Source organism: Hermetia illucens, chromosome 3 (assembly GCF_905115235.1).
Source record: "Hermetia illucens chromosome 3, iHerIll2.2.curated.20191125, whole genome shotgun sequence".
NCBI classification, from domain to species: Eukaryota; Metazoa; Arthropoda; class Insecta; order Diptera; family Stratiomyidae; genus Hermetia; species Hermetia illucens.
In genome coordinates this window covers 175,214,446-175,240,695 of record NC_051851.1, presented here as the reverse complement: position 1 = coordinate 175,240,695, position 26,250 = coordinate 175,214,446, and the positions used below count along the sequence as shown (strand labels likewise).

The following is a 26,250-nucleotide window of genomic DNA, read 5'->3' as shown; positions in this document are numbered from 1 at the left end:
CCACGCTTCCTGCGGGACCAAGGATCAGTGTGCCGGGAGGAAGTCAAATCAGCGAGAGAGGTTTCAACGAAGTTGATTCCAAGCATAGGAATACGAACACAAAGGCGGAAAGGAACTGCTGCCGTAGGAATTTCCCCCAAGGATGGCAAAATGTATGAGAGACAATCCTCCGGGTATTTCAGTGAAAAAAAAATGTTGAAGCATGGAACGAACCAAGAATCAATAATCAAGTTTTTCGCGATGGGTCCTCTGTTTAGTGTTCACTGATGAGGTTGCAGGAGGTAATCTCAGCTGTGAATTCTGCGTTCACTAGTGTGGATACCGAGTTCTGCAGGACGGAACATATTGGAAGTTAGATATCTGGTCATCGGAGAAAGGGGGACATCATGCTAGGTAATCAGAACCCGGTTATTGATTTCTGACACTGGAGGTTGAAGTTCAAGGATGCCAGGAAGGACAAATCCATTATGTGATTAGAAAAGTCTAAAGGTGCTCAGGGACAGTCACCGTATGCTGCTCCACTTTTTCCGGAAAGATTGAAATTTGTTTTGACAGCGAAGGACAACGATTGTCTTCAACTCATACAAAATACGAGGGCGGTCCGATAAGTACTTAACTATCGTGTCATAATTCTAGCCGAATCGGACTCATAGTTTTGTTTCGACCCCGTATAATGTGTCCAAGAATTTTAGAAAAATTGGAAAAGGGGAATATCGGCCGGTGATTCGATTCATGATTTTAGAATGGAATTTGCGGAGCGAAATTAAAGAACTCTTGGATTCTATGTACGGTGACCATGCTCCCGCGATGGTGACCGTAAAAAAAAATGCTTTAACGCATTGCAACGTGGTCGTACGTTGGTTTTTGATGAGACACGGCCAGGTGTCCCGAAAGCAGCTACTACGGAGGAAAGCTTGACTAAAATCCAAGATCTCGTATTGACAAACCGCCGATTGCGGGATATAGTTGAGACAGTAGGCACCCCAAAAGACCGCGTGGGTTATATCCTACATGAAATTTAGTCCATGAGAAATCTGCCGACACGTTGGGTGTCGCGTTTGTTCACTCTGGACAACAAGCGCAACTGTGAAACCACTTCACAGTAACGTTTGACGTTTTTTAACCGCAATCTGAAAGAGTTGTCTCATGACCGTCAACGAAACATAGGTCCACTAGTACACCAGAGGCCAAAGAATAGTGAAAACAAAGAACTCCACCCAGCGAACGTGCTCTGAAGAAGACGAAGACCGCCCTATCGGCCGGAAAGGTGATTGCTACCGTTTTCTGGGATTCACAAGATGTAATCTGAATCGACAACCTGTAGAAGGCCAAAAGGGTCACAGAGCTCTACCATGCTGAATTATTGGGCCGATTCGACGCCAAATTGCAGAAAAAAGCCCCCATGTGGCGAACAAAAAACTTTGAAAAGTCACTCGCCGGGCAGAAATTTGGTTCGAATGAGAAGGTCGCCGCAGCCACGGAGGTCGAGTTAAGAGGAGACTATGTTCAGAAAATTTTCGTTTTTCTTTTGTTGGCTAAGTACTTATCGGACCGCCCTCGTAGATCAGGATCTTCGGTACAATGGGGCGCGGAGGATAGTGGCGGAACTCCCGTACGAGAGTTCATATTGACGAAGAGACTACCTATCACTTAGTAACTTCTCCTACACGTTGAACGTAACAAGCAGAAGAAAGGGAAGCCAGACACGTGAGCGGAACTGGTTAGATGTCAGTTTATGGAATCTTAACTACGCTAACTGAACATGTCGAACCAGGGAAGGCGTTAAATGGAAAAAAGAAGAATGCTCTGTGTGAAGAGAAAATACCCTTGTGGATGAAGTCATGGGCACTTCAGCACCTCTAAAGGTGGCAGTTTTCAGAGAAATCGATCATGAGGGAATCGTGTCATTGACGGTATGGTGTGATGGAAACCTGGTTATGGTTAATTGTTTTCTATTGCATATAAGTCTACAAACTGATACACTATTATGTTAGCATATTACAATCTTTATCCCTTAAAAACACAGAAAATTCTAATACATCATGATATATGTCTTAATGAACCTCCCTGATGACATTTGTTTGCTCTCTTACTGAACCAGGATCGCTGGCTGAACAACTCTATCAGTAGCGATAATGGTACCAGTTTAATATAGTTTAGTGGGAAGAGCCGCAGCTCCAAGCACTCAGGGCCTTTGTTAGGCGCATTGTAATAACCCCGGAGATTGCTTATTCAATGGCCTCCCATCTACGTCGTTCGTAAGCTTTTACAGATCTGAGAAACGTCCCCAGAGACAGAATGCACAAGTTCTTCATTGAAGAAAACCTTATCGAGTTATCTTCGTCTTCTCCTCACATTAGCTGCATATATTCGAGACCATCAACTAATTTCTTTTCATATGGTAGTTTAAGGAGCAGTGTCCTGTTAAAAGCCATACTAGGATTTTCATGTCCCACACTAAGGAACAACAAAAATGCAGCTCCAGCGGTAGATTTAGGATAGCTTTGAGTACCGTAGTTGGCATAGTACTGATTGCTTCAGTAATACTTAGACAATCGAACCTCCGAAACTGCGCCAGCAGCTCCCGGCTGTTAGCAAAGTTCAGTCTCGGCCAACAATCGATGTAGGCGTACGTCCAGTGAATCTGTGTTGGGGAAAGGCCTCAGGTCTTACCTATCACAGCCCAATAGCGCCAGAGCAATCTTCCACGTTAGCTTGGAATACAAAAGTAGTCCTAAATATTTGACTGTTTGCACTAGCTGGTGCCCCTAGTTAACATCACTAGAGTACTTCCTAGCGCTCAGCTTGAGTCTGTTCCGAAGACCACAAGCCTTATACTGTGTCCCCAAAACTAGCCAATAATTATTACGGCTAGATCGTTCGCAAATGCTTGTCGGAAGACTTTTGTGTCCTGCAGGGCCATATCAAGGTGTCCATTATCAGAAGTCATAGCAGAAGAGAGAGAACCCCTCCCAAAGGCAGCCCCTAAGAAACCTGCGTCAATCGGCTTCTATAAGTCATAAATCGCCGCAAATGAGGGATAATTGAAGGCGACTTGAATGTCCATAGTTGCGCCTAAGGCACATTTTCTTTGAGACATGACCTTCCCAATGTTTACCTTGAGCAAAAATAATGCCATACAAACCCATAGATTTTTATCTATAGAACGAGTTAAATGTCCATTTCATTCGTTCCAGTTATACTACTTTACATGTCCTTTGAGCACTTCGATTCCTCACGTGTCATTGCACAAAATTCACGTGCCTCTTCCGGTGCGTGAGTTCGCACAGGATTCTTAAAAATAAACCAAATACGGGGATTCACACGCATCTTTCAAAATGAACAATATACGAGTAAAACCTGCAAATAAAAAAAAATTTAAAAAAAAGAAGAGACTCGACCGAAAAGGTGGATCGGCGGCGGATCACAAACTTGTTTTCCCTCCCTGTATTGTGAGGCGCGGCCTCTGAGGTTCCTAGCCTACCTTAACATCCTTAGGTCATGTTATTGGAGGCTAGCACAGAGGCGTGCAAGCACGTGTCGATGGATCTTTAATGTTTGCGAACGAACCTTCACGGTCAATTTCGCATCTTTTTAGGTTTTTAGATTAACTATCCCCTCTTGGTCGTCTCCGGCCACTAAGGATGGTCTTTTGATCATCGGCCATCTAATTAAGTCATGCCAAATGGCGGGCGAATCTTCTCGGCCGATCTCGCCATAATTTTTTTTTAGGTTTATGAGATAGATCTCCTCTCTTGGTCGTCTCGACCACTAAGGGTAGTCGTTAGATCATCGATAAATCATATATGTCATCACATCTTCTTTAATGCTTTCTGAGCCTCTTTGTACCAATTCAAGCGCGCTCGGTTGGGAAACACCCTTACCGTTTGTTTTGACAAATCCGAGTTCAACCGTGGTGTCTTATTCTTCTTTGCTGCTGCTCATGCAAATTGTAATAATCTGGATTGTTTTCTCAATTCCAGCAATGGATTTGATGCTTCTGTGGCGACACATAAGAGGCGCGAACCTTGGGTATGTTAATAACAATATCACCGAAATATATTTTAACTTCCAACATGTTCAATCCGTTAACATTAAATTTCGTTTTTCCTTCTCTCCGGTCAGCGGACGTGGTTCAACTCTGTTGACCCAAGAAAACTATCAGTCCTGACATTTTTCGCCCCAGTCTCATGTCAGTCCGTCAGCTGTTTCTGTATCCATTGAATGCAGTGGTGGAGGCGAATTCATGTTGGCGCTTAGGTTCGCGCCTCCGATGTGCCGCTACACTTCTTCCAGGGATCGTAATTTGAGTGCTAATGGTTCCAAGAGGACATTGAATTTGAACAGGGTATCAACAGCGTTCGATCTACCATTGAATAATAGTCTCGGAAAGTTGGTATTTCTGAAAACCCACCCAGACTGCTTCATTGCGGTAATACTATACTAATTTTTCCCTTCTCGGTGGGAGGGTTCGTTATTACTATTTCAACGGATTTGAGAAGTTTGCAATAAAGTTCTCCCTTCTTGCCCCAGAAGAGACACAGGAAAATTTTGTGTCCATAAATGTTGTACTTAGAGTGGAAGTTGATAATTGCACAAGCTAAACCGATGTTTTTTTCGCCAGAAAATATTTAAATAACTACGTTTGAGGCACAAATTTTAGACCTAGTCTATTCTAAAAATCGATGTATTGAATTAGCTTAACCATTTTTAAACTAGGCTGTTGCCTGAAACCAAAAATATTGAACGAAAAACGTTGCTAACGTTGAATAAGATATTAGCACAGATTTAGTGTTGTTAATTTATAAAACGATTTTTGGTGCAAGTGCGCACTAGTGCATTCCATTCTATTGATTTTTCTAACAGACATTTTTCAGACCATACCTAAGTAACCTTTTACCGAATGTTTTCTCTTCCGACCAACAATTAGGCTGCTTGTTTATAAAATTATTCATTCTGTGTTATCAATAAGAATTATAAGATATTTACTTTCATTTTAAAACTAGAATAACTCCAGCTCTGTTTTTTTCCTTTTTTTTAATTTTAAAATACTTACAGGCACTGGAGGTGGTGGTGCAGGTCGTTTCTTCCGTACCCTCCGTTTTGTCGGTGTCGGCCGATCACTCCCTTCCGTACTAGATAGCCTTCCAGTCGTTACATCGTCATCATCATCTTCAAAGGGATTTGTACTGCTGGCAACACTCAGTTGTGATGATCTAAATATGTACAAAAATATATTTTTTATATATTAATATGTGGCTCTATTATGTGGGAACTAATTAGATGAGGTCGTGTACAATTCACACATGGCAATGTGTACAAATTATTATGCAGCAAATGGGGCTCGAAAATAATTAAAAATTTCAATGAGGTATGTAAATGTATAGTGTTGTGATGTGATGTGATGTCATGTGATATGAAGTGATGTGGTATATTTTGTGATTCATTTGTGGTCTGTAAAATGATTCGTTTACAAAATGAATGAATGATCTATGGTTATCGCTGTTAGGATTAGTCAAATTTACCCCCAATAAGATGTTTTAACCATCTAAACTACGACAACATAAAACCAGTTATTTTGCATATTTTCCACTGTATGACTCCTTTTTACTGAAGTGGTCCGAAAGTATTTGTGCTTCTTATAGTATAAACAAAGCAATAGAATAGTTTTCCATGAACGATGAAACTTTGTATCTACATAGCTATCTCCAAACGTCCCACAAGGGATCATTTATCACTTATAATCTTTGGCTCATAAAACCGCATAAATTTCTGGTTGATTTGGAGGGCATAACCCTAAGCCTAGTCCCAATTAATATGAACTTTCCGAATCCGATGCAATAAATCAGCTTATGCAATGATCCGCATGGAATCAGCCTACCATAAACCCGTTTATTAATACTAATTAATGTGTGATATATTGCAGCCAATTTATTAAAGCATTAGTTGCTAGAGGGGTCCGCCTGCAGCCACTGCGCTTCCTGAACCAATAATATCTATATTAGCTAATTAATTGTGATCTTACATACTTAAATCTCTCGCTTACACATCTAATGAGATATTCACACCATTAAGTAAGGTGACTTGGGTATCTCTCAGCCTTACTTGCCGTAGATACCCCATTAAATTAAAATGTTACATATCCAATTCTACATACCAAAACACCAACAACATTCCCCGAAAAAAAACTACAAAAATATGCTAGTAGACACCATTAAATGTTTGATTGTTTGTTTTGTTAGGAAGTGGACCCCGCAAGCTGGGGAGAGGTTCTTTCATTTGTGAAGAAGACAAAGGAGTCAAGGAAGAAAATGTCTACTTGTTTTGTTGGTCGTTATTTTATTACTCACCCTCGACTAATCCCCTGTGAACTAGTATTGTGATCAAATCTAGTACGTGGCTGAGGTGTTACAGAGCCACCATAAACGTACCTTCTTGTTGGTACCGTTGGTGTGTTAGATGCTGAATTATTTATGTTATTACGTCGTCCAGTTATTTGTATTGTGCTTCTGTAGTTGTCGTTTCGCAATAAGCCAAATCCGTTTCCATTGCTTCCCTGTAAGAATGAAATAATAGTGGTAGATGTTAAAATGGACATTAATGAAGACGAATAATAAGTTACTTATTATCTACAAATTTTCAATCATCAAAATCCTTCCGATGGTCAGACTTTGCACCCCAGGCTAGGTTTTCCCTTCTTACGGCAAAAGCGCACTCCTGATCTTCTCCTATCCAACTTTCCTGGACGTTACTTTTCCTAATCCCCTCACATCCTTTCTTACATTGGTCCTGACGCCTATTATCTTGTTCTTGAGCTTGATGTTCAAAACTCCCACTCCACGCCCCTGTCGTGGCAGGTCTGCGAAGTTTTAGTTTTAAGTAAATAGAATTTCTAAGGCCTGAACTCAGCCCCAACGATAATCAGCTGGATCTCTACCCTCTCCCCATTAACGTGCGACCAAGCACTTACAACTTCCTATGTCATCCTGTCAGGTCTCATTCCCTGTTACGGCCAAATTTCAAATTATTCTGGTCTCATATTTGCCAGTCTCAGGATCACGGACAGTTCTCCCCTCCTTTCATCAAATTCACTAGCTTTCAGGCAATCCCCTCCCTTTACTCCTTTCCTAATCGAGTATTTCTTTGGAAACCTTGACGCCAATGTTGGCACTGGTCAAGGCAGTCTCCCAAGCCTCTTTTTAATTAAAACTGATCAGTCCATTTCCCTTCCTCTCTCTAATAATTTGCAACAAGAACCTCAAAAGAAGATGCTATAGTAGACAATATACTCGTCGAGCTTGGGCCGAAGACTGGCAAAAAAAGTACATTCTGCGTGACAGTGCAGAGCATTCTAGGCCCAAAGACGGTGGTTTCTAACTTAGAACCCATATGCATCCTCGAAATAAGGGACCTGCATTGTTTACCTTACAGGAGAGATGTAACAGAACCGATCAAAAAGGATTACCCAAATTTGTCAATTCCAGAGGAAAAAATAGTCACTATTCCTGAGAAGACAGCGAGCAAACTTTTTGAATTGGGAAAATAAAAATCGGGGAGACCATTTAGAGGATAAGGAGAATGGCAGTTCTGGGCCGCCGTTTTAAGTGCTGGGCCTAGGAGCACATAGCAGGGTTTTTCAAGGGGTAGGGTAGAAGACGCTAGGGGGTTTAACGTGAGTACCTGCCGTGCAGACATAATCCCATGGTCCTTTTCGGACACAGATTGATTTGGAGACCACAATCAGAGCCTCGCCATGACTGGCACAGCGGTACTGGTTTATACTGAGTGCAGGCTCATCATTCACACCAATGGATGCAAGGCCTATCTAACACTCCTACTGCAACTAAGGGGTACGGTACCCGAGTTGTACAGCACAACTCACCGCCTGCCCGCAATGCCAGGCTGAGAGCACATCCCCCTGGATCCCATGGTACCAGGTAACCTCCGGTGAGGCTTTGTGGCAAGAGCCACTTCAGATGAGTTCCTTTCAGACTCGGGTCTGATCGAGTACGTGGGAACGGCACTCCCGAACGGGTTGACTGGAATTTCCTCGAAGCGGAGAACCGCAACGAAAACTTTCCACCAGTTATCTACCATTCTGTGTACAATACAACACATAAAACGTCAAAAGACGAGACTAACACAAAAGACGCAAGACTGGTGGCTGTCCACAACGGCCATTATAGCCATTCGCCCATCATACTGCAGGCGAAGCAGCGTCGAGGAACTCCCTCCTCCGTCAGAAGCAGCACACGCGTATTTATTAGCGCATCAAAGTGTATGACTGCTAGCCAGACACTGTCTAAAATCATAGATACCGTTCACCACGTGAACGCTCATGTGGGACAGATTCCGGATATCACAGTTCGCTGGAATGACACAGAGCGCATGGAACCAGTCCTCTGAGTCTGCACCATACAGAACACAACCCTGACTGGAGGCAAGGTTCAGCCAGAAGAGAAACTCATTTAAGCTACCACGCCCCGGCCGGAGGAAGCCCATTTCATGCCCTAAGACCACGATGGAACTTCCTCTGGCAGACACATTCTTTACGTACACATATGTGACCCGACCTTTCCCACATTCGTTCCATCTAAGTTGCCATTTAGATGTTACACTCTCATCTAACATTTTTTTGACAGCAAGTAGGCCTAGAGGCTTCACCTGATGCACACTTACTTAATCCAGTGGCAGCAAAGATACACCCCTTCTGATCCTGTAGGTACGCCGGACTACCTTCAGATCAAGTCGGTCGAAACCGTATAACATACAGCAAGAGAGGCTAATAACGTCACTCGATGACAAGCATAGAAAAGTTTCCTGCCCTGTGCCGTGATCGCAAAGTCATACAACATAGGGGACCCGTACGTAAAACATGCAAGAAAGTGTCCCACATATATAGATCCAGAGCTAGTAGAAAGCTCACCGAACAGTTCACCCATCATCAGGTTCCATAAAAATGGACCTGCGATAGATCGTTAACACCTTGGACGAATGCTTTACTACCATGGAAGTAGCTCTTCCGCAGAACTAATTACTGGCAGCCACACTCACAAAGTCTGTGACTCTCTCCTTCAGAAAACTGAAATCAAGACGAAGATTGGGGCAGTTGTTATACCATTATTGAGCGTGAGAACCCCAGGGGCCAGGTCCCAATTTTGACTGTGTTTGGAAAGAACTCTCCAAGTATTCTGTCATGATTTTTTTTCGTTTTTATCGTACAGGTGTGTTGCCCGTTGCGAGATGTCCGATTCCAGAAGCGCAGCTCGTCCTTTTTTCTTCCAATTTTCATAAAGTCTGGTACAGCTTTATTCTCGTGATGGGACTTGTCCAACACGGATAAACCCTTCGTGTATTATAAAATAACACCCAACGTGGGTTCTCAAAGCGGTAAGTTGGGGGGATTTCGTCCAGTACCACAAGCAAACTTGTCGGATGCTGCCATGCAATCAGCTAGAAATTCCAGGAATTGTGCTAGTTGGGTAAGGATCAGTTTCAGTTAAATGCATTATGCGGTGAAATTACTTTATGGGTTCTGCCAGCGCAAGGAAAAATATAATCTTTTTTTATCACCATCAACAATGGCACAACGACAATCTAGGCCTGCCTTAGTAAACAACTCCAGGCATTGCGGTTTTGCGCTAAAGTCTATCAAGTCGATATCCCTGAAAGCGTCCTAGCCTACGCCATCGCCCCATCTCAGGCAGGGTTTGTCACGCCTTGTTTTTCTACTATAGATATTGCCCTTATAGACTTTCCGAGTTGGACCATCCTCACCAACTCGGATTTAGTCTCCCGCCTACTGCAATCTATCATTATAGAGGCTTCGGAATGGTCCATCCTCATGATGGGGACAAAAAATTTTTCGGAGGATTCATCTTTCGAAAGCGGCGAAGAGTTCGCAATTTTTCTTGCTAAGAACCTAAGTCTCCAAGGAATACATGAGGACTGGCACGTTCTTCAGGTTGTTGTGTAGATTATCCTTTTGTTTTTCGTAAACCCAACAGCAGGGTTTTCCATACTGTACGGAACAATGTGATGAAAATCTGGGAAATTCACTCTAGCTCACCACTTACAGTTCTGTAGCCAAATTCTGCTTCCACTTCCATATGGTAACCGACGGGTAATGCCTCTGCAGCCAATGGGAGAACAACGGCACAAGATATACAAAAAAACCTTTGGTAAACAAGAGGCTGGATTGTTTGCCGTTTCCGAGGACAGGCAACGTAAAAGTGAGGAAGAAAGTTTCGTCCAGGCAAAAATTAAAGGACTACGCAAGACCCAGCTGGACCATAGGTGAGCTCCAGAGAGCGCTAGACAGCGTAGATTCAGACGTACACGCCAGATATCCTTCGAGGCATGGGCATCATCAACATAATCTTCACGTTCCTTTTCGCTTAAGCAGAGGTAGTTTTTTAGCAAAGAATTAACATACATCAGGCGGCAATGTTCAAAATCAAAGAGTCCAGAAAGACCAGAATCCCAAACTGGCAGGTCCAAAATAGAAGGACAGCTTCTTCGACAAAGATGCGTTTGATTTAATGATAAATTCCGCCAGTATGAATCAAGAAGGAAAAAAGTTGTCCAAACAACTAATTCAGGTTGTTGTCCATGCCTGCGATGCCGCAAGTCCAAAAAGAGTACCGATAAGGAGCAGTTCTGGGCATAATGTCTGGATGGAGGAAGACTGGACTTTAAGGAACAGCTCTCTACGTTTAGACAATTGAAGCAGAACATGCTGAAAGCGAACAAAGAAAGTAAAAGCAGAAGCTTTACAAACCTCTGCAAGGAAGCTGAAAAAACATCGAAGGCATAGCCCACAGAGCGGTAAAGCCTTTAATAAAGGGGATAAACCACCGCAGGTAACCTGTCCGATATCGCTGGATTTAACAGTGGAGGCACTGTTCCTACAAAGATCGAACACTCTCATTAATCGTTACTTGAATTTTGCTTTAATAGACTGAGGAAGCCTGAGTTCGTATCCACTCGATGACTCTTCTCCTTTTTCTTTTTCTTCAGCCTTTGTCCCGTTCACAAGCGGGGTCGGCTCGTCGTGATCGGCTTCGCCATTTGGCTCTATCGAATGCCTGATCTGGGTGCAATCTCGAGGCTTTCAAATCCCCATCCAGCGTATCAAGCCACCGTTGCTTAGGTCTGCCTTTTGGTCGTTTACCATCGACTTCGATGTTCAGACCAATCTTTGCAAGTGAATTCTCATTTGCACGAATTGCGTGACCATACCATCGAAGACGCCTCTCTCGCAACTTTTCCACGATCGGTGCAACCCCATAACGATCGCGGATATCCTCATTTCGGATGTGATCTAAACGTGTGACGCCACTAGTCCAACGTAGCATCTTCGTCTCCATTACCGCAAGACGTCGTTCATTGTCTTTTATGGTCGGCCAACACTCAGAACCATAGAGAGCGACTGGACGGACGACATTGCGGTAAATTTTAGATTTGAGACGTTCGTTGATACGTCGATCACAAAGGACACCAGTTGTGGAATTGGTTAGAAATTACTTCCTACGTTTTATTTAATTTATTTAATTTAATTTAATTTAATTTGATTTAATTTAACGGACAACAAATAGAGTAAACTCCAATTAATTATTGTCCTCAGAAGGAGGAGAAAGCCAAAATGTTATCCTACCTTTAAAACTACTTAAAGTAAAGAACTTATAATAAAAGGACCAAGCTGTTCTGCGTTGTAATTTCGGCAGAGCCTAGGCATCGGGGAATGAAAATAGATTTCGAGCTCTGCGAAGGGCACATTGAAAATGTCTGCGCTACGTGTGTTATAAGACACAAGACGGCGAAGCAGGCTGTCGTCAGCGGTGAAGCAGTCCATCAGACCCGAGGAAAGTTTAAAAAATGCACATAGATCCAGATAGGATCTACGCTGTTGTAGGAAGGGAAGGTTCAGGAAGCGTAGGCCAGAGGGGTAGTCCACATAAAGAAGAGGGAACAGGTGATTTAACGTTGCACATTTTCAAGGGCAAGACAATCACAGTTGCGGAAGGGTAACCAGACCACGGAGCAATACTCGAGGGTATTCCTCACGAGGGAATTGAAGAGAGCTGAAGAGGGTTGGATGAAGTCAAAATCAGAGGAGGAGCAAAGTATAAAGCCTGACAATTTTGTTGCTCGATTAATGACATGGAGACAATGGCAAAACGAAAACCAGCTTAAGGTCGTCTGCATAAAGCAAACAGGGACAAGTAAGAAGGGGAGGAAGGTCTTTAATAAAAAATAAAAATAACAAAGGACCCAGAATAGATCCCTGTGTGTCGCTAGAGGAGGGGGAGAAGGAGCGGGAAGTATAGTCGTCAAAAGATACGCGGCAGGATCGGTTGGAAAGGTAAGAGGCAAGCCATAAAGCAAGTGGTATGGGAACGTTTAGAGACGAGCGTTTGGAGTATCTTGTGATTTACGGTGTCAAAGGCTTTAGCGAAGTCAGTGTAAATGGTATGTACTTCTTGCCTTGAACTTAGACATTTGGCGACAAAGCTGGTAAAGTCAAGCAGGTTGGAGGCAGTGGACCTACGTTTAACGAAGCCATGTTGCTCTTTCATTATGTGTTGGCCAAAGTGGGCGGACAACCAGTCGTTGACATACTTTTCAGGATTTTGGAACAGGAGGAGAGGAGGGAAATGGGAGGGTAATTCTCGGTAACCGTACAATCGCCACTCTTGTGTATGGGGATGATGAGAGCCTCTTTCCACAAGCCGGGAAAATGATTCTCTTCGAGGCTTTTGATGAAAATAAGAGACAAGGGAAGGGAGATGGACTTACCAGTTTTGAGCAAAACGAGGTTTGGAAGACCATCGTAGCCAGGTCCGTCATTGGCATCAAGTTTGCCAATGAGGTACTCGACAAGAATAGGGGAATGGTAGGCGATGTGGGCCAAGCTACATCCACTATAGGGAGGGATTCGGAGGAAGGAGGGCGAACATAAACTGGCGAAAAGTAGCAACAAAGTAAATCCCAAGATAATTGGGGGGAGTTAGCTGAGAAGCCAAAGAATTTAATGGACGGAGGGGATAACTGGGCAGGGCAGCTGGAGCTGCGAATGTGGGACCAGAAAGGTTTCAGGTTTCCGTGCTTTAGTGAGTTTTCCACACTAGTCAAATATTCGTTTCTGGATTTACGTATTAAGGATTTGACCGGGGAACGTAGAGTTTTGAAAAAAAACTAAGTCAGCATCGTTTCTAGAAGCCGGGAACTTCTTCCTCGTAGTCCCTTTTTGAGGTAGTTTTTTGTGAACTTCAGTGGTAAACCTGACGGGGTAAAAGCATAAGCACTCAGGAGAGGAGGGAACGTAACAAGGAAGATCAGATAAAATGGTATAGAAAGTGTTGAGCGCTTAGTCACACGTAAATGGAGAGTGGAGTGGACCCAGTTAATTGTGCACAACCCCCCTTTTAGTGAGTAAAGTACGCCTTTTTTTTACAAAAAATAGTGACACTCATGAGGCAGTGGTAACTCATCAAGTGCTGCCTCAACTCTCTGAAACGAACCAGTTGGTTTTTTTTTGCAACGATTCTGCCCTTACTCAACAATTAGTTTCTCACATGAATACTATTCTAGGAGTGCTTATAGCCAGACCAAGACTGTATACAGGAAGAGTAAATCTAGCAGCAACCTATGTGGGTAATTTATTGGTGTATCGTTGGCGCTTAGATGGTTTTCTTATGTGTGTTTCCGCAACTCATGTAATGAGCTATAAACAGTTGTGTAATGCTACATGCCCGGAACTACGTGGGCGCATACCAATGCATTGCATCACATACGTGGCACTAGCACCAGACATTATGCGCAGAATAGTTTCCCGCAATTACCGTCGCGGTTGAAGATGTGCAATAATTTTTCTTCCCATAAAACTTCAAAGAAACGCTGGGAGTTAAATCTCCTGTATATAACGTTCTTGCGCCAGAGGTGCTCTCACCAAGTGAGTTTGGCACGCGAATTCCAAAAATCGGACTCTGGTCCCGGAAAATAAAGGAGGAAACTCGTGAGTGAGGCAAAAACCTATTTTTTTCACTCAATTATTTATCGAAGATTACCAGGATAATGACAATGACAAAGAGAAAATAAAACAATACTAACCTTATTACAACTCATATCTTGTAATGACGTTCGATATGGTACATTACGTTGAAAATTATTATTAATTGAGCCATTATCGTATGTATTTCGATATCGTGGATCGTATGTCGCATAAAGATTATCATTTTGTCCTAAAGTTCGTCGTAACGGTTCTGGACTTTCCGATGTTTTATTTATGCCTAATGTTGATGACTTCTTTTTACCACGAAGTGATTTGAAAGTCCTGTAAAAAATAGAAATAAAATATGAGAAAATTATTATAAATAGTTCTATTTTTGGCTAAATTTATTTTAAATTAAAATTTATGTAAGTTATGAAAAAGGATTTGTGAATAGTTCCCATTTGGAGCGGTCAATTAAATTAAATCTTTACGAGGCATGACGAGAGGGGGATGAAATAGGGGGGATTTTCCCCGGGCCCTGACTTCGGTGACCGAACTAGAAATTTCCATGGAACAAAAGGATGATATGGGGCTAGGCATAATTTTTACCCAGTCCCGTCTAACTTTAAACCCTAGCTTGCAAAATTTTCACCCTGGGCCGGATTTTCTCTCTACGACCCTAACTAAGGTGCTAAACGTTAAGGTGCAACGATAAGGGGATAGAAAGTAATTTGAGGCCTAGATTAGACGGAAACTTCTTCGAATTGCGGAAAAACCTGCTTCTCGAATCTATCAAAAGGGTCGATCGAGCGTCGAAGGAAGCTAGTGCAGTATTCCCGAATATTGAACGACTCCGAATGCCTAATTCTGCGCTTCTAAGAATCAGATGTTAACCAAAAATCCACAAGGAGGGGGACGAGATGCTAGAAATCATTTCGGACTCAAACTCACCGACGGACAACATCGCCAAGTGGTTAATCAATGAGTGCCGGGCCCCTCCGACGACGAAAAGTAATTATTCAGTGGTTAACTCCCATGAACTAATACAGAGGTTGCAAGGCATTGAGAGAATGGGTGAGGATTGTTCCCCAACACGCCAGTGAAAGAGTCAATTCAACTCGAGAGATGGCTGAGCGAGTTTGGATCTGGCCCGGAATAGAGAAAAAAAAGTCCGAATTTATGCAAACCTTCGCAGGCTTTGGAAGGGAATAATACCTAAAGTATGGTTTAGGTATGTAGACGACCTATTTACGATTATTAGAAGAGATGATATCGACATGGTCATCTCCTCTATAAACAAGATTCATCATAAAATCGAGTTTACACTAGAGGTAGAAAAGGATGGGGCTCTACCCTTCCTAGATCTGAATATCGTCAAGCAGCAAGCACACAAGACGAGCGGTGGGAACTTTTAAGCCACTTAAATTATCCGGAGCCAATTTAGCCTTCAGAGACATCCCAAAGGCAAAAAGAGGGGTAAAAGTGATCCTCAGTCCAAAATTGTGTAAAGCAGATCCTTTTCATTCCATATTTTTCAAACCAATTTGCCTGACATCCTTTGTACTGAAAACAATGGAAAAGGTCGTAGACAACTACATTAGTACTAGCGTTGCTACACGTAATCCCCTCCAACCATGTCAAAACACTTGCTGAGCAGGACTATCAATGATTGGTTGTCGGTTAGAATCGCAATATTCTGGTGTTAAACACATTTATCTATGGCGTATACTTCCACCTTAAGTATACAGACCTACCCATTGTATCAAAGTACATTTCCCTTGAATCAGTGACTCCTGCAACCGCTCCTTGTGCTATGAGGAACCCTTCAGTATACCAAGTAATACATGCTCTCCCAACCCACGCTGTAGTTTCATCGTATTTCAAATTTGTTCAATATATATCCAGCATACTGTTTCGGGATACATCCCCTTTCTCTTCTGCTATAAACCCGAAATTCACCAATTATTCATTGGCGGCTATTAAGGCACTTAAGTTCAACCAGAACTTTAAACTGGTACAGGAAGACCTCAATAAATACAATACACTTGGTTCGGCTAATTAAGTCCAATGTTATGAAGGGAAGAGCAGACACGCAGAAGGAGCAGAACCCTTCTATGGAATTGGGAAAGGGCCGTGCTAATAAGGAAGGAATAGGTATTATACCGAGTAACCCTACCAGGGATGGAACAGTCCGGGGTGTTTATGCGGAAGTATGAACCAAAGTGTCCGCAGAATTGTTTAAACCTCACCGGCTTTAAGCCGGACATGTAAGTGGTTTTCACACCGAAAACGGCCAGAGTTAGTACAAAAGTCATCAAGGAGGCTCGAATCAGAATTGAATTGAAGGTGTTTCTTATGTATCGAATGGTATCCGATATAGATATAGTTATAGATTTACCAGTCTATTCCAAGATATAAATTCACCAATGTATTCCAAGTGGAGATACTGGCGATGCTGCAGGTCTGTCGGTGATTGAGGCAATATGCGGGTCCCAAGAGTAACATAATCATTCTGACCGGCAGTTGAGATTCGAGGGGCCGAAAAGATCCACCATGGAAAATTCGTCTGCAACGTCTTGGTGATTCATTGAGGCAGAATATTACTAGGTTGACTCAAATCATCACTGGCGATGCCAGCAGATGGGCGACGAACAGAGGGTTTACTGGAACTATGCCATTCCCAGTGAGACATCTGTAATAAAGCAGAAACTTTCTGTCGTATGTAATCGGTTACGACCGTATGGTGAAAGTCATTCCAAACATGTTCAGAATGCAAGGTACGCGAGAAACCAGCGAAGTTTTTTCAGATCAGCGACAGACAGTACACTTTTCAGTAACGGAAGCAAAAGGGCATTGGGGTGGAATTTGGGAGTTATCCACCCAGCACGCCGAGTTTTTCAGATGTTACAGATTATGAGGTTCGATTGAGTAAAGCAGAATGGATAACACCACTCCAACTAAAATCAATTTCTGATAGTATTTCGGCCGCCAACATTTGGCAAGAATTTCACAAGTACCGGAGCGGTACTACTTGCCTTTTGACATGCATAATCTCGGTGCTCGCTAAAGCTCAGATTGGCACCAATCATCACCCCCTTGGTATTTAACAGCTAAAACTCCTTGGCAGTGTTTTTCTTACTGCGGTTCGTTATTAACACTACTTCCGTTACCTCATTCGCGAAGGTCAACCCGGCTTTTTACAGTCAGATTTTTGCCACTTTTACTGCATTCATCGCATCCACATCATCTGAGTGTTTTGCTATAACAACTACAATCAGATCATCGGGAAAGGCAACAATCGTAGCCTCCTCTGAGAAGGGAAGCACTACCACAACTACATTATACATAACATTCCAAAGTGGGGGACAAAGACCCCGCTGTGACGATGTTTTTGGGCCTTCACCTATCTGGAAGTTAATTCTCAACAAGATTCGCCAAATATCCAGATACACCTATTTCAGTCAATGCGCCTTGAATTGGCTTCCAGTTGGCAGAGTTCAATGCATTTTTGACATCTAGCGCCAACACGGTATAGTAGTCACCAGGAATCAGTGCGCCTTTCTCCAGGTTCATTTTTTAAGCATTGATTGACGGTGGGCCTAGTCATCACTCTTAGCTAGAAAGTTCTCTTAGGAATGCGATCCAAACCTGGAAACTTATTGCCACCGATCCGACCTCATATTTCTCCCTAGATAGGGAAGTACCATGCACTCACTAACCTGGAATACTGTTTGCCTTTCGCTGTTTTAGTGGTGGTGAAGAACAGTTGCAACAATTTCTGTTTGAAAGCGCGGCAGGTCACCCAGGATCAACTAAGGGCAACTTCGCACAACTATTTGAAGCAATTTCTCTTGTTTTTGAGAATCACCTTTTCTAGGTAGCTTCGCAGGTATCAGTGTTCCTCCTATCATTACCAGGTTGTCCTCATCTGATAAAGCCAACTGGGGAGCAGGCGCCTTCTGAGCATAGGAGCATCACATGCCTCCATAACCCATTGGGTAATCTGGATAACTTTTTCTCTGTTAGTACAATTCGGGGAAAATCTGTCCCCCTTGAAAACTTTCGGCGTCCATCCGGATAAGCTCGATTCGCCCTTGATCTCCATACAGATTGTCTGTTGTCACTATAAGTATAGTCCTCGCTAACATTTCCGGCTAAAATGACACTCACGTATGTCAGGTCCATTATAGGCCCACACCCCTTCCTCGAAAAGTGTATGAAGTCCCGCCATTCATGAGTACTACGTTCAGCTCGGTGAAAGCTTCGATCAAAACATGTTCTCCCACATTGGTTGTTCGACTGCCTCCTTGAAGATTCCCCGCAATAAAATCCCCTGCTATGATTATCACCCCATGTTCTCTCACATCTAAAACCAGCTGCAACTGTATCGCTGGTTAAAGCTACAGCAGCTATATATGTGAACTGCTTTCACCTTGATGAATCCCTTTTTCGGATGATCCATTAATCTATAGAAAGTTTGTTCTTCGCAAGCTTATAGCGGTGTTCGGGCCATTCGATCCTTCACTCAAATTCCATCATCGTGATCGCGATATGAGTCACTAATTATGCTCACTTCGATATCTTTCTTGCAGATTGTTTGCTAGACGTTCTGCCCCCACCCAACTGGCAGCTGTTAAGGTTGATTTCTACCAACTTCATCCGCGATTTGCGGCATGGACTTTCCACCTGCTACCTCCCTCAAAATATCGATTGTCCACATACTGCTTCCCTTTACATAGTGTGCAATTTGGATCAGATCAACAGTCCTTGCTGATGTGGCACTCCACCGCACACCTCCTATATTACTTCAACCTCTTACCCGCATTGGCAAATGTCTTGTTTGAGAGCCACCTGCTTTCCAAGACGCCATATGTGCGCTGGGTTATGACTGGTCGTGTTCTTACTGCCCCAGCTACCAATAGTTTAAATAACCACGGTTTTTGTCCCACTCTAGGTTTCTAGTAGCGTTTTCACCGCTGAATTTTGAAGTGCGATAAGATGAAACTACTTTTTCTTTCGAGGTTTGCTGCCCTGTACGTTTTTTCAACCGTTCATGCAGCCTCTTGCACGGTTTCCCTTCCCCCGGGTTTTGAATGTTTCCTGTTACCTGACTTAATTTTTCAAAGCACGCCATAAACCGATTGAAGAATTGGAGGGACTCTGATCTGAATCGGGATATAAAAAGTTCACCAATATACATGGTCACTTGTCAAATCGTATAAACTTGGTCATTCGTCGCATCGACCGAAGCAATTTCCACCCTTCCTCACTAAGGAGATTACCTACCTTGCTCATAAAAAGGACAAGGTCCATGACCCCGCAGGTTCAAGACCAGTTACTTGCTTACTAACTCTCTACAAATTCATAGCGTCCATTATTAGTGGATGGGAGCAGAAAGATTGCCAGATCATTATCGAACCGATTATTGTAGGACAGGCAACTAGAGGCTGAAGAAATCTCTTTAGTTGCTATTTCGATAATGCCAAGATTTCTGACAGCGTCCTGCACACCTGGCTATTCGATGTCCTATGTCTGTCTGCATGGGTCCCACATTAGGCAACTGGTGACAATCGTAGGAGGGTGGCATTCCACCTTTTCAGCGCTTTCATCAGAGGGTACTAACAGCCCAGATAGAGCCTACTCACACACGGAGAGGCATCTTCCGGGGGGATTCGTTGAGTCCTCTTGGCACTTCATAGCAACTCTATAATTCTAGAGGGTATGGTTTTGCAATCAAATGTGGTCTAAATGCTAAATGCGAGCTGGCACACTTGATGAACTTAGACGACATCAAGTTGTATGAAGGTATTGTTGACCAAGTTAGGGTCTTGTGAACAGTAGTGGTGTTTAGCCGTGATATTCAGATGGAATTTGGATTAGACAAGCGTCGAATGCAGGCCATACGTAAAAGTCATAAAGAGGCGAGTCCCTTGAGTCCCGACTTGAAGGATCGATCATCTCTACCTTATCTTCTTATCGTACACTTGAGGGCCATCCCTTTATTCAACACATTCTTCTGGGTTCATTTCTGTTTTCATTACTTTCAAATACTATATGAGCTGGATAAACGTATGGCGGCAAAGATATGGTAGCATATACTGTCAGTTCTTCAAAAAGATACATATGTATGTGCCTGAAGTACTCTAGGCAGGAAAATCTGCTTTTATGCTCCGACAGGTAAGAAAGTTCCATAGGCCTCGTTTCGTATTCTTCCCTCACTACTCATAACGACCCTACTTCCTTCCAAGTCAATCTTCATGTACCTTTCTGAATAATCTAAACTCTTTATCAGAGAAATTAAAGTACCTCAAATAACTAGACCTTCAAAAACTATCAACAAATTACATAAATACTAACAACATCTATTTGTGTTTCTTAATAAGCATCTCATTCAGACGCTTCAGATGCCCCGTCTCAGATAACACAGATACAAAGTGATACCACAGCAACTAACGTTGGACATTTTAATTGAAGACAATTCAAATACGTTACCTTACCTAACCAGCCATAAAGCTAAGCCAAACTTTAGACGTTCCAGTCCGAGACCGAGATGAATCTTGTTGTTATTAAAGTGCACGGAATTTCAAGCTAACAAAGATACATATTTACTCGAATATGATACCATATGCATAGTGCACAAAAGTGCTGCATGTTTAGCGATATGTTGTATACTTTCCAAGTACTTCAAGATTGAAATAAAAGTGTCGTGTGCTGCATAAATTACATCGCATCTTGTTTGCTAGTTGTTCCGAGTATATTCTGGGTACTTGATGACACTCATCACTTTTGTGTCACTCCATATCGCAATCTTTGTGTAAGCAATGACATAGATGAGATGCATTTGTATCTTGAATCGATTGGCGAGTTGTTAGGACGTTGCCTGGATTAGACAATGAAATGGTTGCACACTTGAAAATGTTGAGAAGTTGGTTGAGAAAATGAAAACTTGATGGACGGTATAGTGCTGGTGGAAGAGCAATTGGATTTGATTTACTATTTCGATTGGACTGGATGAACAGCTTCTTTGAATTCTTTGTAGAAGCGGATTGAAAGCGACATCTTCAGTAATACATGTAGCCCAAAACTTTGTGAATGTGACCATCCTACCCCTGATTACCATTCATCAATCAAAGCGGAAGGGATTCAGATACACATATAAAGATACATTCGTCACTAGCCTTAGGAAGTCATGGCCCCCCCAGCAGCCGGTTTTATAAGGGCGAAGGCCAACGGTGTCCATATTTACAGCTGCTACGCTCCTCCTAGTGTAACCTTAGCACAATATGAGGAGATGTTAGACAATCTGGTGTTGGACGCTAGAGACCGCAGCCCTAAAATCATTGCGGGCGATTTCAACGCGTGGGCCCTGGAGTTGGGAAGCCGATCGACGAATACCAGAGGTCAAATTCTGTTGGAATCATTTGCGGAGCTGGACATCGTTGGATGCGTGCCCACCTTTCGAGGAAGAGGGTCGGGTTCGATCGTTGACCTGATATTTGTTAGCACTTCACTGGTGAGGGAGATGGCTTGGCAAGTGAGTGAGCACTACACCCACAGTGACCACCAGGCCATCTTCCTCTGCATTGGGAACCGGGGAAGCAGTCAACGACGCTCTGGAGGTGGAAAGGCTAAGGCGGTTAGCTGGTCTATCGAAGCTTTCGACGAGGAGACATTCCTGGCCGCATTGGAGGGAGCCCATGATCCGGATGGAACAGCGGTGGAAAGGGTCACACAGCTGTCTCAGCGTGTAACCGAAGCATGCAACGCTACGATGCCACGACGACGTTTGCACCACGGCAAGAGGCCAAACTACTGGTGGAACACGGAGATCGCTGCCTTGAGATCCTCTTGTCTCCGAGCGAGGAAACTTTCCAGCAGGACAAGGGGAAAGCCGGAGCACCAGGAGCGTGAGGAGGAATACAAGGATCTGCAAAGCAACCTTAAGAAGCCCATCGGAGAAGCAAGCGGGAATGCTACCAGAAGCTCTGCATGGAGGCTAATACGAATCCATAGGGTACAGCCTACCAAGTTGTAATGAAGAAGATCCGCGGGCGAAAATCTCCCCTTCCTATTGCTTGTTCCGGTACTGTTCACTAATGAATACTAGATCAGCTTTTTTATCTCTACAGCGAACTGCGCTAGCGACTCATGAGCGGTTGCACTCCGGTACAGATTGATCTTCCTTTTCTCAACTTTTCTTTAGACTTTTCACCATTCGAGTCTACCTTGGCATAAGGCAGATGACTTTCTCCTCGGCGTCATTTTTCGAGCCTTGAAGACAGCCTGGGTGAAGTTTTCTTCAGATGCGCCCTCCTCTTTTCGTTGTTTCCACAGTTCGCTCTGCGATCCATCTCCCAGCGAGAAGTTCGGTTGCTTTCGTTTTTCGTGCATCTTCCGGTGCTATTAATATCTACCTGTAGAATAAAATACGATCCTGAAGTTTCTCTAGATCCATCAGCCCGTTTTTCAAACCTTTGCTGACGTTTTTTTTTTGGAGGATGGTTGCAGACCACACGCGCTACACAACTGTCGCGTATTTGCTGATAAGCCTTTCTCCTTCGGCTGTCACAGGGACAATCCACTGCGCTTATATCCAAAGCGATCTGCCCAGTTTCAACGATTGTCACCCCTGTCTCGTTTGCCGCATACTTTGCAAGTTTTCTTCTCGGGTATTTTCGTCTTGCCTGCAAACGAAGCCAAACCTTTCTCTGTCCCTACTTTCTCCTCAGTTTTATAATTTTTTTTCTTCATGGAAATTGTACGAGCGTATCGTGTGCAATAGTTAGGAGCGGGTATACTCTCGAGTACAAAGCCCCTACCCCAGTTCCCTGAGGCTTAACCTTAAGAAGGCCATTCGAAGAAGCAAGCGCGAATGCATGGAGGCTAATACGAATCCGTGGGGTACAGCCTACCAAGTTGTAATGAAGAAGATCCGCGGGAAAAAATCACCTCAGGTGACATGCCCACGGCTCTTGTTGCAACTAATTACAACTCTTTTCCCGCAGCAGGAGCAGGACGAAAGAGAACCCCAACTGGCAGCTCAGCAGGACGTCTTCTCGATCCCTGATGTTACCGACGAGGAACTTTGGGAAATCTGCAGACGTATTGGGGACAGCAAGGCTCCGGGATTGGACGGAATTCTGAACAGGGCTCTGAAGGTGGCGGTCAAGGCCAGACCAAGGTGGTTCGCAAGCACATTCGAATCATGCATGGCGGAAGGAGTGTTTCCCGCCCAGTGGAAGAGGCAGAAGCTGGTCTTGCTACCGAAGCCCCGAAAACCGCCCGGCGTGCCCTCTTCATATCGCCCTATTTGTCTCTTAGACACCATGGGGAAGATGTTGGAGAGGGTAATATACAACAGGCTGCTCCCGTTCATTGAGCTTGCGGGTGGTCTTTCAGAGCGGCAATATGGGTTTCGGCGAGCCCGTTCTACGGTCGATGCAGTAGCAAAGGTCGTGGAATTGGCTTGAAATGCAATGGCCATGGGCAAATGCTGTGCTCTGGTGACGCTGGACGTCAAAAATGCTTTTAACTCAGCCAACTGGGGCTGGATTAAGGGCGCTTTGGCCAAACTGGGTGTTCCTAGCTACTTGGCTCGGCTCATCGAGAGTTACTTTTCGGACAGACTTCTCTGGTACGAGACGGACGACGGGCCGAAGGAGTACATTGTGACAGCAGGTGTGCCTCAAGGTTCTGTATTGGGACCGCTGCTGTGAAACATAATGTACGACGGAGTGCTTGGCCTTCGCGTGCCCGAGGAGACAACGCTGATTGGTTTTGCGGACGACTTGGCGGTAGTTGCAATTGCAAAGCATCCCGAGGACGTGGAGCTTTATGCAAAAGAAGCCATTCATACCATCAAGTCATGGTTACGAATGGCCAAGCTGGACCTGGCGGACGAAAAGACGGAGGCGGTGCTCATTACCAACCGTAGGAAGAACAACACGGTTACCATCCAGGTTGGTAATCGTGAGGTCGTCTCAAAATCGGTTGTCAAATACCTGGGGGTGATGATCGATGCCAAGCTGAGTTTCAAGGGACACTTGGAAGGCAGCAAATGCCAGCTCATCCCTTGCAAGGATGATGCCTAACGTGGGAGGGCCGAAGTATAGTCGCAGGCTACTCATCGCGGGAGTGGTGAGGTCGATCCTGCTATACGCGCTAAGGGTGTGCAGCGCATTTAGGACGGCGTCGACAGAGGCCGTGTGTGTTATCGCAGGAATGATCCCTATAGACCTTCTAGCGAGCGAGGCACACTGGCTCTACGAAAAACGGAAGGCAAATCCAGCCGAGGTGAATGCGGATTTCCGAAAAGCCATCAGGAGAGACTTGTGTGGCAAGTGGCAACAACGATGGGATAACTCCGACAAGGGCAGGTGGACCCATACATTGATCCCGTGTATCGAGAAATGGGTCAACCGAAAGCACGGAGAATTGAATTACCACCTGACACAGTTCCTTACGGGACACGGTGGCTATAGGAAGTACTTGCATCGCTTCGAGTTGGACGAGTCTCCCAACTGTCCTGAATGCGGTGCTATACTCGAGGACCCTGAGCACGTTATGTTCCATTGTCCCAGATTTCTGCAGCAGAAAAGGAGGTTGAACAGCATCTTGGGGGTGGACATCGAGCCCTCCAACCTGGTGGAAGAGATGTTGAAGTCGGAAGAAAACTGGATGGCGGCAAATGAGGCAGTAGCCGTAGTGCAGACAAAACTCCTGGAGTTGGATCGAGCTCGGAAGGCGGCACGACGGAGACGTGACATGGACGAGCTGGTATAGCGAACCAGAGCCTCCCCCGCGAAGTAATACTTCACGGTAGTCTCGCGGGGAGGGGCGGAAGAGTGGGGGTGGTTTTAGTGGGTGTGAATCCCACACACTGCTGCAACCTGGCGCAGCAGCGTCTTTCTAAGATTTCCACCTCCATCCATAAAAAAAAAGCCTTAGGAAAGTTACTTAAGATTGCTTCCCTTTAGTCCTTATAGTTCTTTGTATCTTTTTATAGAGCTATGTGACTGCCAATGCCTGACAACATTTAAATTGTTCACCATTTCTTAGACCTTTCCTAACAATTCCTCCGCCTAGTACTGGTATTACCATCGCTGCTGTTGTTTCTCAGAATGAAATTATGTCTTCCAAGTGGGTCTAACTTGTCGGCCGATTAGTTTCTTTGACTTAACGGCGCTGTGACCGCAACACCGACCGACAACAGGCAACTTCATTGATTCTTGATTTATTCTTCCTTTCTCTCGCATTATCCAAGTACACACAAGTTTTATCTATTCGTCTGGCATATAAATGCAACTGCGTGGAATCTCGGAATCTCTCTTCCGCGTTACCAACGGACTCAAGAATGCACTATGCATACTATGCTCTCGTATAATGCTAATGGCAAGATATTATCTAGTCAATCGCAAAACTGTTGTCTAGTCAACGGAAAGGTTAAGTTGTCGTCACAAAAGTATCTAAACATTCAAGTGCTTGGATCTAGACGATGGTGTAAGATAATGGGTTATTAATGGTGTGGTCATGGAGGCTAATTGTGTTTAAAGTAACAAATTAATTTCAATGGTTTAGAGTATCTGATATGTAAATTGTTGTAAATTGGGATGGTTTGGTGCTTTCTGAAAATGATTACGTTTCGTCTGGGGATTTCATTGTGTGACTTGGATTGGATATAAAAGGAATCAAATAGGAAAGAACTTGTAGAAGAAAAGTAGATACTAATCTTCCAGAAAATTTGAGGAAGAATAAGGGGAAATAAATGGAAATTACTGAAAATCAATCGATGCAGCTGCTGTTCATACCTGATTTTCTATCACAGCATTTACCTCTGGCAATGTGACCCTTTTCATTATATCGTCAGCATTGGTCAGATCAATCAGCCCTTACACATGCTCTCATTAGATGCATCTGAAGCAAGAAAACTATACACAGGAGATTCAAATCCCAGTACTTTTTTTGAAATTTTATGGAGACGGTAATGTCTTGCACATGTTCGACCGCAACGGGAGTTGTGCGAAAAAAATGCGGCGCATAAGGGTTGGTGTTAGTGTCGTGTATGCCGTGTGGTATGCGCCCATGTGGTTGCGAGCAATTGGCTGCAAGTTGTTGTGCATTTGTCATAACAGCACATTACGCAGCTGTTTATGGCTTTGCACATCCCATCAGTAGCCAAAAGTAGGGTTTTCTGGGGGGGGTCGTATCAGGGGGAGCATTGTGAAAACCGACGTTTCCAAATTTACCGCAGCTCTCTC

At 43.9% G+C, this 26,250-nt stretch overlaps 1 protein-coding gene across 5 annotated transcripts in view; it reads right to left on the bottom strand.

Moving 5' to 3' along the window:
- LOC119650691 (muscle M-line assembly protein unc-89) overlaps nucleotides 1–26,250 on the bottom strand; it is an 86,753-nt gene that overhangs the window by 9,898 nt on the left and 50,605 nt on the right. For 4 of the 5 annotated variants that reach the window (XM_038053663.1, XM_038053665.1, XM_038053664.1 and 1 more), the window contains exons 3-5: nucleotides 14,113–14,335; nucleotides 6,351–6,556; nucleotides 5,057–5,216 (exon numbers count right to left, since the gene is read on the bottom strand). In XM_038053663.1, coding sequence (XP_037909591.1) covers nucleotides 5,057–5,216; nucleotides 6,351–6,556; nucleotides 14,113–14,335 — 589 coding nt within the window. The remainder of the gene's footprint in view (nucleotides 1–5,056; nucleotides 5,217–6,350; nucleotides 6,557–14,112; nucleotides 14,336–26,250) is intronic. The other variant, XM_038053667.1, reaches the window with a different exon arrangement.